Below are 13,290 nucleotides of genomic sequence, written 5' to 3' on the forward strand. Positions count from 1 at the left end.
CTTATTGAGCTCTAATTTTAGTGTACTGTTTAATGGCTGGAGTGATACCCTGCTCTGGGGAAGGATTGTGGTGAGGTATAAAAGTTTAAATAAACGTTGTGAAAAAATCTAAAATATCCTATAGTATTTTACAGTAACCCATTTTTTTCTTTTTATTGGACGATTGCACCTATTCGTGTTAACAGACTGAACTTCCAAGCTGTTAGTTGTCATATGGTAGGCAAGAGATTAGTGTACTTCAATAGATCAGCAGACTTGTAAAATTACGCTTTTACTGAGCTGTGCAGGGGGATGTCTTAGACTAGCTCTTGGGAGCTGTAAGTGCTGTGGTAAACGCCAGGCTTACAAGTTATGATGAGCTCAGAGATTAAGAGTAACTTCCTTCCTAAACTCCCCCTTTCCAAACTTATGGCTATGAACAGTGGAAGCCTTAAGTGGCCAAAGCCTGACAGCTGTTGCCACCAACATAGGAAACAACTTGAGCATCAAACATCTAATCAGTTGAAAACTCTCAGAACAGACTGCTGTGCTATTTTGTCACAGATCGAAGCTAGCATCAAAACAGCATTAAACAAGTGTTGTTATAACATTAACTGTGTTATGCAGCACTAGGTATCATCATAGCGGTCTTTACAAGTGTCTGACATACCAGAGGAGAGTATTGTGCTTAATGTCACATAATGCATATCTAGAGGTTCTTCTATTTGTATGATAAATCAAACTGTTTGTAACTCTGTGGTCAGTAGGTAAAAACAAATAGGCGAATTGTATACTTTGGAGATGTAAGGTGCTCAGTTCTTATATGTTGGAGCCAGTCATGTGTCATGTCCACTATTAAATCTCAGCTAACAAGCGGTATGCGCAGTGTTCGAGTTAAAGCATATGGTACCTTCTCCTGAGTGCCACAACATAAACCCTCAGCTCCTTGAGAGTAATATGGAAAGTGGTTATGTTATGTGGTAATGTGATTATGTAGTTATGGTTCTAAAGTTATATGATTCATTTATATGTCCTGTCATGATCCTCTAAAACTATTAGTCTTGTAGGTGGGGACTTGCATGTGGCTGATGGCAATATGAGAGTAGTGTTCTATGGTGGCTACAGAACAGCTAGGCAGCCATTACAAGAATTTTATAGTTTAAGCAGGACTTTGTAGTTTGAAGAATGTATCAATGGTCAATTTAGGGTAGAGACATGTTGGTGAGGATTGATTCTATGTCCACTGGCTTGAAAACAAGTGTTTCTCACTGTGGGTAATTTTCATTTTCAGTGGCCCCACAAATATGGATGGGATATTCAACCATTTTAAGTTATTCCTTTGAGCCAGAACACATTTTCTTCATGCAATAGTGTGTTTACAGTAGTGTTGTTAAATTCCAATTTTCATATGTTTTCATACAACTATCTTTTGTTGCAAAATCAGTCCAGGGTAAGGATAGGTTAGAGGCGTGAAGATCATAGGTCCACGTTGTGTGTACTGAGGTTAATGTCTTGTTAAGGTACTGTGTACCCTTCCGATTTCAAAGTCCTCTGCAAACGTTATTTCCAAGACATTTGAAATGCAGGATTCTAGAAAAGTTTCACTTCATTCTGCAGCTGTTACTAAAACTTCTAGGAGACCAACGATTCTCAGAATTCCTCTTCTCTTTCTATACTTTAACTCAATGATTTATTTTATTTTTTCTTCTCCATGATTCTTTTCTGATTCATCTTCTGAGAGTCTGATTGAGAGATCCATGAAGGCTAACATCCCTGTTTAGAAAATATGTTTTGGTTTAGAGTCTTAGGGCCAGACCATGCAATGCAGTTAGGCATTGTGGGATCAGTTTCATGTTCACATTAGGATTTGACACTCACCTCAGCACTAGTGAGTTTGCATTTACTACACTTCATTTATTCCATTTAATTTATTTCACCTTCTCCAGGCTTAGCCAGGTGCAGCATGCAGCTTCTTTTGCTTGTGAAATTTACAAACTGAGCAAGATTTACTGTAGATGCATTTCAGGTTAATTTGCTATGTAAATCATGGGAGAGAATGAACTCTCGTTTGGACCTGAATTGGCTTCTTCTGGTCTTCCCATTCTAGTTCGCTGTCAATTGGGGTTCCCTGGTGCGCACAATTATCTACTATTGTAAATCCAAACAAATATTCCAGTGCCTCAGCAAGTGCCTCAACAGTGCTACAAAAGGGGTAAACCCATCAGGTCTGGCACTTGTCAGTATAGCTTTTCGCTTGTTTGGCCAGATAACGGCAGTGAAATACAGTGGTGTAGCTTGGACAGTAAGATTGGGGGTGAGCTTTAGATTTCCCGACAATATGGGTGCCAAATTATGTTTAAATACATTATAGGACAAGCAGGGTGCACAAGATGGCCTATGGTGGAGTGGAAATCGAAGTAATTGCTGATTCATAAGCTTACTGAGAGACAAAACACAATATTTTGTAGAATAACCAATATTTTTAGAATTTTCAAAACAGAGAGGGGGAGAGTGTATGTGCATTTATATCTTTGTCTACATAAAACTCCCTGGTGAAATCCGACTGACATCTCACAATAATCAATTGAAAGCACCTGAACCCAACTATTAATCAGAAAATACATTTATTAGAGGGGTGTTACACCCCAAACACCCCCCTGAAGCTAAAGCCCCAGGTAAAATACTGTGTGACAGGCAGTGGATAGTGTTACCAGGATATCGGCATCATCTGAGAAAAGTTTCTTCTCTTAGGAGACAATAGCGCACTTGGTAGTTTAGGGTGTGGTGGCTGTAGATGATAGAGAAGCCTCTAGTCGTCAAGTCAGGGCCATTGCAGCCAAGTGTTGCACAGAGTAGCTAGGTGAATATCACTCTTAGTGAGTGAGTGCCATTTTAGACCTACCGTTTCTACAGTGTGTTGCAGCCACAACCCATTTCAGCTCTTAGCACTGTAGAGTCGCTGGTAGGTGCAGGCAGGCAGTCGCACATCAGCACTCATGCTGAAATAAACACACAGGGACACTGTATGGCTAGTATGTGTGTTCGGAAGGTGGGGCACTATTCCTACCTCCCCACTGTGCCTTTTTCGCAAACCTTTATTATCTTTTCCCTGTGACCCAGGAGTGTCCCACTGAGACTGTGGAACATGGGGGAGTCCTCCTGGGACACCTTCATGGGCATGTCCAGGATGGTAGCGTCTGGAGCTCCAGTTATGTTACTGGGCTGCAACACTACACTCCTCCTTCAATTCAATTCAAACCAAACCAAACAATACTAAACATAATGTGGTCCCAGATGTGAGGAGGCCAATCAGTAGGGTTCAGCAGGATAGCAGCGGAACATCATGAACATAGTCTGTCAGTCTGGATGATGGGGTAGGATTTTGTTGTAAAAAGTACCTTGTGCGGGTGGCCCGATCTGCCAGTGGCCATGGGGGTATAATCAGCGGCCTTCCCGGGAGATGATCCAGTAGTAGTGTCCCAGCATATCTTTGACTACATACATCAATCTGACAGGGAATAGTTTTAGAGATCTCTACAGAGCCGGGCAGACGCAGACTCTCAGGGGCCGTTTCCTCTGCCGTCTCTGCTCTGCTAGGGGAGAAACATCAGCCTGGTGATATCGCTTAAAAAATGATATATTCCTGGTGATTTCCTAATCACCCCGTTGAGCTACGGCAAGCGTCCCATGGCATCCCACTATGGTCCAGGGATGATGATCAAATGGTAGGCGGGACTTACTCCCCGGGGTTCGATCCTTCATGAGGGCCAGATCGCCAACTTGGAGGTCTGAGTTCTTCGCTCTTCACTTCCGACTTGCCTTTTCGTTGGCTGATTTTTTCTTCTCATAAGTCTTGTCATCATCAAAAGGGTTAGGTGTCCAGGTAGGATGATGTGGGATGGAGTCTCTGATTACTTGCCCCATTGACAGATGGCCTGGAGCACACCCAGTGGTGGCGTAGGGTAGGAGTCTATAGTTTCAGAGAAATTAGTAGATGGCCTGCTCTAGAGTTTGTTGACAGGTCGTCATTATCCGGATGACTTTATTAAGGGTTCTCATAAATCGCTCAACCTCTCAGTTGGCCTGAGGCCAGCAGGGGGTTATTTTCTTGTGAACAATGCCCATCGACATCAGGTAAGGTGTGAACTCTTGGTTCTGAAAAGGGGGTCCATTGTCCATTTTCACCTCTTTCATGAGGCCGTACGCAGCTATTATTTTTTCCAACTTGGGGACGACCTCTTGGGTGGTCAACGACTGTAGAATCTCCACCTCTGGGCACTTACAGTAATCATCAATCAGCATCAACATGTGTCAGCCATCCGGGAGGCTCCCGAAGTCTAGGCTGGTTGACTCCCATGACTGTCTGGGGCCCTTTTTCGTTTCTACGGGGGTGGGGGAGCTGGAATACCCTGCCACTTGGCACCACCCGCAGATCCTCATGTGTGATTCTACTTTCTTATCAATTAAGGGGAACCACAACTTGGTTCTCAGATGGCTTTTAGTCTTCACCATGCCTTGGTGTCTGGCCTGGACGAGTTCAACAACCTGGTCAGTGAGACTCGATAGGATGACCAAACAATGACCCTGGAGCAAACATCCTGCTGGGTCGGCAGTCAGCTCTTCTCAGACGTTATATAGACTGTCCATGACACACCTGGCATTGAGTTCGTGCTGCGACCATTGCTTCTTGATGATGTGCCACTGGTTGGTCTGTACGGCACCTAGCACCTTCTTCAGGCACTCATAATCCCGCATGGCCTGGCGAATGGCAGTGGTCGAAATGGGGAAACGCCTTGACCTCTCAGTGACGCACCTCACATACTCTTCCGTCTCGCTGGCTTCCTCTTCCTCCTCTTCCATCTCAGCCCTGGGATGCCTTGCTAGGTAGCCCCCAGGGCTGTGGGACCCAGGGCGGTATTCAATTTGGCAGTTGTACTCTTGCAGTTGGAGCATCCACTTCTCTATCTGCGGAGCGGCTTGATGGAGTCCCTTGAAAAACAGGTATCAGAGGTTTATGGTCCATCACAACCGTGAAGGGGTGCCCATACATGTACAGGTGAAAGTGTTTACACCTCCAGTGGATCGCTATTGCCCGCTTTGTGATCTGCCAGTACCACTGCTCAGTTGGAGTGAGGGATCTACTGGTGTAGGTGACTGGAGTCCATTCCTCTTCATCTTGTTGCTGGAGCAACACCGCCCCTAGTCCCTTTAGGCCGGCATCAACAGCTATGTTGGTGTCTTTGAGGGGGTTAAAATACCTGAGGGTGGTGTCTGCAGACAGAGCATCCTTGGAGGCTTGAAAGATAGCTTTGTGCTCAGGCCCTGATGTCCGGGGTACAGTTGGTTTGGTGAGGTCACGTAGGGGTTGAGTTACCAGCGTGAGGTCCTTGATGAACCTCCCGTAGTAGTTGATAATCTCCAGGAAGCTGCGGCTTCAGTCACCGTTGTCGGAGGGATGTGTCTTTGATGTCTTAGACAGAGAAGACATACCTGATTAATTGTATTCTGTCTTTTAGGAACTTGCACTTGCTGTGGTGTAGCATGAGGCCTAATTCTTTTATCCTTTGGAGAACGAGGTTCAGGCATGAGTGGTGTTCTGGTATGGTCCGGGCATGGACAAGTATGTTGTCACTGACGTTCATAACGCTTGGGAGATCAGCAAGGAGCTTATGAATAGTGTTCTGGAAGACCACTGCGGTGCTGGATATCCCAAAGGTCAGCCTGCGGTAAAGCTGCAGCCTGACGTGCGTCGAGAACGTGGTTATGTGCCGGGACTCTTTCGCTAGTACCAATTGGTGGTATCCTGTTCGGAGATCAAGTTTGGAGATCCAGTGAGCTCCACTAAGCTCCCCAATCAGGTCATCTATGGTGGGGTTGAGGTGCCTTTCTCTCTTGATGGCGGTGTTGGGCAGCCTCATGTCAACACAGATGCGTACCTCGCCAGACTGTTTGGGCTTTCGGGCAACCACAATCAGCTACACCCACGGTGTGGGTCCTGCTACCTTCTCTTTGATGCTGGCGGCTTCCAACTTGTCGAGTTCCTTCTCTACCTGGGGTCTTAAATGGAACGCAATGCGGTGGCGCCGGCGGGCCACCGGCTGGATGGTCTTGTCAATGTGCAGTCTTTGTCTTTTAGGCAGCCAATGCCGTCGAAGATGTCCGGGAAGTCTTCTGGCATTTCATTTATTGACTCCTTGTGGACTCTGAATGCAAATGTCACAATGCCGAGAGATTCTGCAACCCTGCATCACAGTAGCATACCAAGGCCATCCTCTGCAACATACACCTGATGTTCAATAGATCCCGGTCCGTATTGGAGCGTCGTCTTGAACCTCCCTCGCAGGGCCAGTGGATTTGATTGTCCATATGCAAATACTTTAATTGTAGTGAGGGTCACAGCAGGATGTGGTTCCGCTTCTTGGTAGCTGTTGGCAGAAATTATATTTATGGTGGCACCGGTGTTCACCACGGCTGGGGTGGAGTGTCCTCCCACCTGGATGTTTTACTGTGGCAGCCTTCGTGCAGTGTGGAGAGCGGTACTAATGGCGAAAATGGAGTGTTCTACCTTGTCATTGTCATCCATGTCGCTATGATGTGATTGCGCTTCAAAAGCGGTGTTGACAGTCGACCTCGTAGTGCAGGCTTTTGTTGACCGGCATACCTTTATGAAGTGGTTTACCTTTCTTAAGTCAGCACATTTCTTTCCCCTCTCCGGGCAGTCTGCAGGGCGGTGAGTGAGCTCTCCACAGTAGCCACATGTCCTGGAGGTGGTGGTGTTCTTCTTGGGTGCAGGCTTGCTGGGCACTAAGGTGACAGCATTTACTGGCTCCATTTTTACTGGTCCATGCAGCACCACTTCCATGTGGGATGCCCGAGCTTTGGACATTTCTTTCGTTCTACCCATCATCAGTATGTCGGCTAGCGATCTTCCTGATTCTTCCAGAATTCTTTCTTGCAGCTTCGTCGACATACACCCCTGCATGATCTGTCCTCTTATTTCTTCCGTTTTGTTGGTGAATCGCATGTGCTGACCAGCTCTTTTAGCTTCGTGTAGAAAGTGTCTATCGATTCCTCTGATAGCTACCATGCGTGGTAAAACACAACCCTTTCATAGTCAGTGTTGGTCATTGGCTCAAAGTGGGCACTTAGGGAGGTGATCAGTGTGAGGTGAGTTCTCGGGGTGTCTTCATTGACAGTCTTATATATTCAATTAATGTCTTTCCCTCCTAAGTGGAGAATAATTGCTTGCTTCTGGGCATTCTCTACTTTCGTAGATGCAAAGAAGAGCAGGACTCCCTCCAACCAATCTTTCCACCTTTACTCTTGAGCTGATGGGGTGCCTACTATCAGGAACATTTCGAGTGCTGGTACGGTGGCCATTATGGTTTGACGTCTGTGCTCCTGTATCGTGATGTTGTTGCTTGCTGGGGTCTACACACATGCGTAGGGAGTCTTGTGGGTTATGCTGCGCTGGTGCAACGAGTGTTGAGCATTCACAGGTGGGGCTAGCTAGGCTGCTTTGCAGGGGTATTGCTTTGACAGTCTGACTATTGGTGTGCATCTGATGTTGTGTTTTTTAGTTCATGCCTTGTCTCTGTTTTTATGTTATCCTTTGTGCCCTCCAGGGTTCATGTGGGCTGCCTCTTGCAGCAGGATCCACTGACCTGAGGTGTGAGGGAGTGAGAGCACGGTCTGTTGTTCTCTTCATCCAGGCAAACGAAGACAGACTCTCGGCATACTATGAGCATGGCTGGCTGGGTGGGGCCTCCGGAGAGTCACTGTAGACTGGAGCTGCTTAGTTGCTGGTGTGCGAGGCGAGCTTTTGGCAGAGTGACATGTGAGAAACCCTGTGCACATTATTTGCCTCCAACCATAACACACTATTTATTCTTTGAACTAACACATCATGATCCAGGGTACCAAAGGCAGAGCGACCTTCTCTTCTTCGGCCACCTCCCTCCCTCACATTGTAAAATGCAGGTTTCACTCAATTGTTTGGCCGAAACTCAGTCTGCATTTCACCCATCAACCTATTTGACTCATTGCTACGCTTTCCATTACCTAGGCCAAAGAGGGAGTGTTAGCAATGTATCTAAACCCAGCAGCAAAAGGCAAAATGCAGATTGTGAGCTGGAGGCTTTCACTGAATGGGGGTTCACTTCAGGTTCAGATTTGATTTATTTCACCAACCACTTGTTCTAAGATTGTTTAAGAAGCTCCGCATCTTACCTTTCAGGAATGATGTATTTATCATAATATTAGAGAGTGTGTGAACAAAGCTCTTACCTAGCCTAGTAGAGCAACGGTCTACAGAACATTGTGTCAGGCCATTGAGTTCTTCAACTTCCATAGTGAAAGTCGATTTTAGAATGCTCCAAATACAGCTTTGGGAAAAAACTATTCAAATGAATGTGTACCCAAATCTTCAACACCTTAGTGTAAAAACAGTTCTACATCAATAAGCACATTTTTGTTTTTTTAAAACAAATATATATCTAGTGTATTCTAGAGAATCTAGTCTCCCACACAGTACTGCATTCTGGTGATACCAATAGACAAAACTACATGGAATCGTAGGCGCTCTACTACACTATACTGAACATTGTCCTGGGTTCTTTAGCCCCATTCACTGCAACACAGGACCACCAACCCAACAAACTGCACTACATCTTGTGAACACTGACCTCCTACACAGCACAATATCCATGGTCTGCTAGCCTATAAACATCACTGCATGTTAGTGAAATTAATTAAATCATAGTGGATTCTTTGTCACTAACTTATCACAGTGTATTGCATCCTAGGAAGATCAAGCAACTAGGACACTAAGCCACCCAACTACCTATGGATACTAACTCAATGCACAGCCTTTTGGCGAGTTTAAGTCACTGCATTGCATCCTAGTGGTGCTGACCCAATACACATCTTTGAATTCTGGGAAAACTAACCCAGCACACTGGACTACATCCTACAAGCAGCTCACCACACTGAAATTCACCCTAGGATTACCAACCCAGCACACTGTGCCACACCCTCGGAACACTGAGCACATACACAATGGTAAACCCATACATGCCGACCGCGACACTACCGATTTCAAGATTAGTCTCCCGCCTCCCGATTCTTCCACGCAGAAACCTGACTCAGATTGCAGAATCATGAGATCTGCTGGAAATAAGTCAAAAGTGAAATGTTCATGCCTGTCATGCACGCTCCCATCTTCCCCCCCAAGAATTACCTCTGACATCAAAGGTTGAGACTTTGTAATTAATTCTTGAATAGGGAGAATAGAGAATGTGACAGGCTTCGACATTTTATTCTTGGCAGTTTTACATAGCACATACAAAACCAGAGTTTCAAACTCTGTTTTGTTTGTGCTGTGTTATTAAACTACCAGAAATGAAATGCTGATTGTCTGTCACCATAGGTGCCAATAGAGCTGATTCAGGCAGATTGCCACTACGTCAATGGAGAAAATACATTCTCCCAACTATTTATTTTAATCACCCACTTGCTGCTCTAAAATGTTGGCATGTATGTAAACCCCAAAGGTGCTGCATCCTATAGTCACTAATCAACCATACCCAACTGTCTTGAGTAGAGGTCCTTAGGGCAAAACAAGATGTAATAGCAAAATCTGGCTAAAAAAGTGTGTTTTGAAGTTGCAGCGTGTTCAGGATTGCAAATTCCGGAAGGGGGTGAAGAATAGATTTTGCCAGGACTGAGGCTTGAGGATCTGGAGCCTTCAAACACTAGGACAAACAGCTAGTTTGAAGACTAGTGAACAAGCACTAGAACTTGATGACACATTCTGGAGCGAATAACCAAATGGCTCAGATGAACAGAGAGACTGGGGGATTAGTAATGCAGTGATCAATGAATGGAGGGCTGCTTGTATGTTGACTGTACTGGAGACACCCTCTAGCAGTGGTTCTTTACCTTTTGACTTCTGTGGACCCCCACTGAATCATTAATGGAATCCGTGGCCCCCCAGTGAATCATTACTGGAATCTGGGAATGCCCACTGAGTCATTAATGGAAACCAGGGCCCTGGCCTAAGCAATTTCTATTATTTTAAAACAACACATACAAATGCAGAAACAAGTGTACATCAAATAGATGCACACATGCTGAAATCAGGAAGACAGGCATGTAGGCTTCCTCATGACCGTATGTGGAAAATGGCCTCGTCACTCTGGAACGATCAGAGGACAATGCCTCCTCAGGTGAACCATGTTGCAAAGGCAAGTCCAATCTTGAAAGAATTGTGCATGGGCTTCACCGCTCACAAGAGCTCCCATCAGACCTATCAGAAGTGTTTGTGAGGCCTGGAACAATTCACTGTCAACAACTGAACCTACAGTGCCACAGGTTACTTAGATAAGAAATATCAACCATCAGTTAGCATTTCCTATTTGAATCTCCTCATTCATAATATATTTTCTATACTCTTGCCTATTATTTCATCGTAATATAATTTGTTAACACTAATGGCACAACCTCTGGCAATGTTTAAGAGCTGAGATGCACAACCACTTTCCTTCCAACCTCGTTGTATTATTTATTATGTTATTTAATGAGCCCTCCATCTTTTATTCTCATATTTAGGAAAACAAATGGCTAGTTTTCTGATGATATCTATATTGTGCAGAGGCCTAATACATGTAAAGGGGGAAGTTTAAGTAAGACAATCATTTTAATATCGAAGCACATTGATTGCATAGTTAAAAGCTGTGTTACTAGGCTGGAGACTTAATTATTCTTAACCTTGAATACAATTAATCTATTAGAAATTGCTCACTTTTTTAATGCTACTTAGGAAAATCAACAAATATTCAGTTTAAATCAGCCAAACACACACTGGAATCCTTTTCTCGTGTAATTGGTGTTCTGGGCAAATGAAAGCATGTTTGGGAAGGGGTTAATTTGAGGTGATTTAAAGAATGACGACAGAGACGAAATGTTTGGCACTGTTTGAGACCATGGCTGTAAGTTTCAAGAATCACCGAGTAAAGGCAGCAGGTTGTACTCACGACCGGTCGGAGCAATCATTGGAGCACTGAAGGATAAAAGTTTTAGATGGAGTGAAACACGTTTTCCATCTACCAACCACCAGGATGACCATTTCTGCTGTTCCCCGAAAAACATATCTTCTGAGAAAATAAAGCAAACATTAACAGCGCGAGGCTTTTAGCTAAATTAACATTGGTGCCAGCACAATAGGACGTCTGGGTTTCTGAGTAACCACCATTGCAACTGACATCAATACACCCACTAGACACCGGTAAAGTATCCGTGCCACCAGAACATGCTTTAGTGGCTCAGTCGACAGAACATGGCATGGTAATTCAGTCACCATTAATAGCTCCTTACTGCAAGGCAGGCCTTATAAAGGTAGTGCCATCAGTCTCCCAGTAACACCCAGTAAAAATATTACTGTGTACACCCCGATTCAGTGGCGCTGGACCAATTGTCAAACTGAGGGTGCTGCTGTCAGTGTTGCATCACTCAAGTCTCATGGACTGTGAAGAGGCCAAGTGTCACACAAAGAACCAGTGTAGCAAATAAGCCATTCCTATTCAGCAGCAAGGTGGTAATTGGGTTTGGCAAATAACAGTTGCGCATCACCAAGTAAAGTGTCTTGATTTTTTTGATGCTTTAAAAATCTGTGCTTCCATCACGCTTCAGAATAACAAATCACAAGCTTCACTTATGCTTTCTAACTGCTTAAATAGTTTGATAAATGAGTAGTATTCATTTAAAGGTATTTAAATGTTGTTGTGTTAGAAAAATGACGGCATACAGCCTTTCGTTTCAGACTCTTTGTACCTCAGCAGGATTGTCACACAGCTCACTTTACACAATCCTCTCGATTTGAAGTCAGAGAATGAATACTAAATATCAATTTCCAATAAGCAGTAATCTGTCAGAAGACAGCCTGACATTTGACCTCTGTCTTTGGCACAGCAAATATGACAAAAAGGCAAAAATTATAGGGATCTTTATTGCTCATTCACCTTTTGAACTCAACATGGTTATTTTGGGAGATGCTGCAGCACCCCCTCCCCTTCCCGCGCCCGAACCCCGCAATCCTAGTTCCAACACTTCTGCCTCACGTTGTACAAACCAGCAACGAAACCGTTGCAACGGCATACAAACTGCACGTGAAAAACAATACACAGTGGGCATGCTGCTCGACTAACCACAGAGTCAACGATGCAAACCTCAAATTAGGAATACATCTCTAGAAGAAAGTTGTTAAAGTGGACGCATGCCCATTTCTTTTGTTTTGCTCAGTTTTTACTTGCATCTAATTATCAAGATTTCAATGATGCAGCCTACTATTTCTACACCAAAGCCCGGGACTATAAAGTGGCATTTAAAAGCAAAACCTAGAAAATGGTATATTCAGTTTTGCTTACTGATGTTTTGTTTCTAGTTGGTGACCTGGAGAGGTTGTGGTCGCTGCTGTCTTACCTGTTGCTCCGAAGACAGCGATGGTCTTGCAGGCCATTGTACCGCAATGCAAGATGGCGTCTGTCACAGAGGAGTCTTCCTGTGGAGATTTATTCATTGCAAGTCCCGCTCACTTTCCACAAATGGGCATTTCCTGCATGCGTGGAGGCTGGAGTTGGTGATTCATTTGGTGTGTACTTGGGTGCCAATAGAGGAGGGCTGGGCTCACTGCCCAGGGAAGCAGGCGTTGCTGGAAGCATTTCTGTTGTGCATGGGCCTGAAGGAGCGGCAGAGTTGCCGGGTTCCAGAACATTAAACCAGGCAGATGTGATCTTTGACCGACTGTTTAATATAGGCTGACAATTTGCGACATCCACTTGCAAAAAGCGTTTACTTAAATAATATTCCACACTATTCACCCCAGCTGCAGATTGCCATCAAGTCAAGTGGATATTAGACAATTACTAATTAACTTCCCCGGTTTAAAATATTGGTATTCTACTGGTACAACTGCGACGAATGGCATGATTTATGCTTTCCTTTTTTATGGTTTAATTTACTGTTCCCATAGAGACATACGTGTGGACATACGTGTGGACCTACCGGGGTTCTCTTTGATGGACAGCTTTGCACGCCCTGTGGACTATCTATTTTTACTCATTGACGATGATAATTAAGAGGTATTTTTCCGGTTGATTTTCTTTTGTTACTTCATTTCTTTTTTCTGTAAGTTTGGTAACTCATGTTTACCTAACCTGACTCAACTAGCTATATATTTCTATATATATATTTTTTATTCTAACACCCCTTTTTCTAGATTACTTAGTACTTTTTGGACTGCTTATTATCCCTGAG

General features: G+C 44.3%; 1 protein-coding gene across 1 annotated transcript in view; it reads right to left on the bottom strand.

Annotated features, from left to right (window-relative positions):
- LOC138285620 (nmrA-like family domain-containing protein 1) overlaps positions 1-12,608 on the bottom strand; it is a 122,030-nt gene extending 109,422 nt beyond the window's left edge. The window contains exon 1 of the mRNA XM_069225802.1: positions 12,457-12,608. Within this exon, the coding sequence (XP_069081903.1) occupies positions 12,457-12,553 (97 nt within the window). The 5' untranslated portion in view covers positions 12,554-12,608. The remainder of the gene's footprint in view (positions 1-12,456) is intronic.
- Between the last annotated feature and the right edge of the window lie 682 nt (positions 12,609-13,290).

This window comes from Pleurodeles waltl, chromosome 3_1 (genome assembly GCF_031143425.1).
Source record: "Pleurodeles waltl isolate 20211129_DDA chromosome 3_1, aPleWal1.hap1.20221129, whole genome shotgun sequence".
Lineage (NCBI taxonomy): Eukaryota > Metazoa > Chordata > Amphibia > Caudata > Salamandridae > Pleurodeles > Pleurodeles waltl.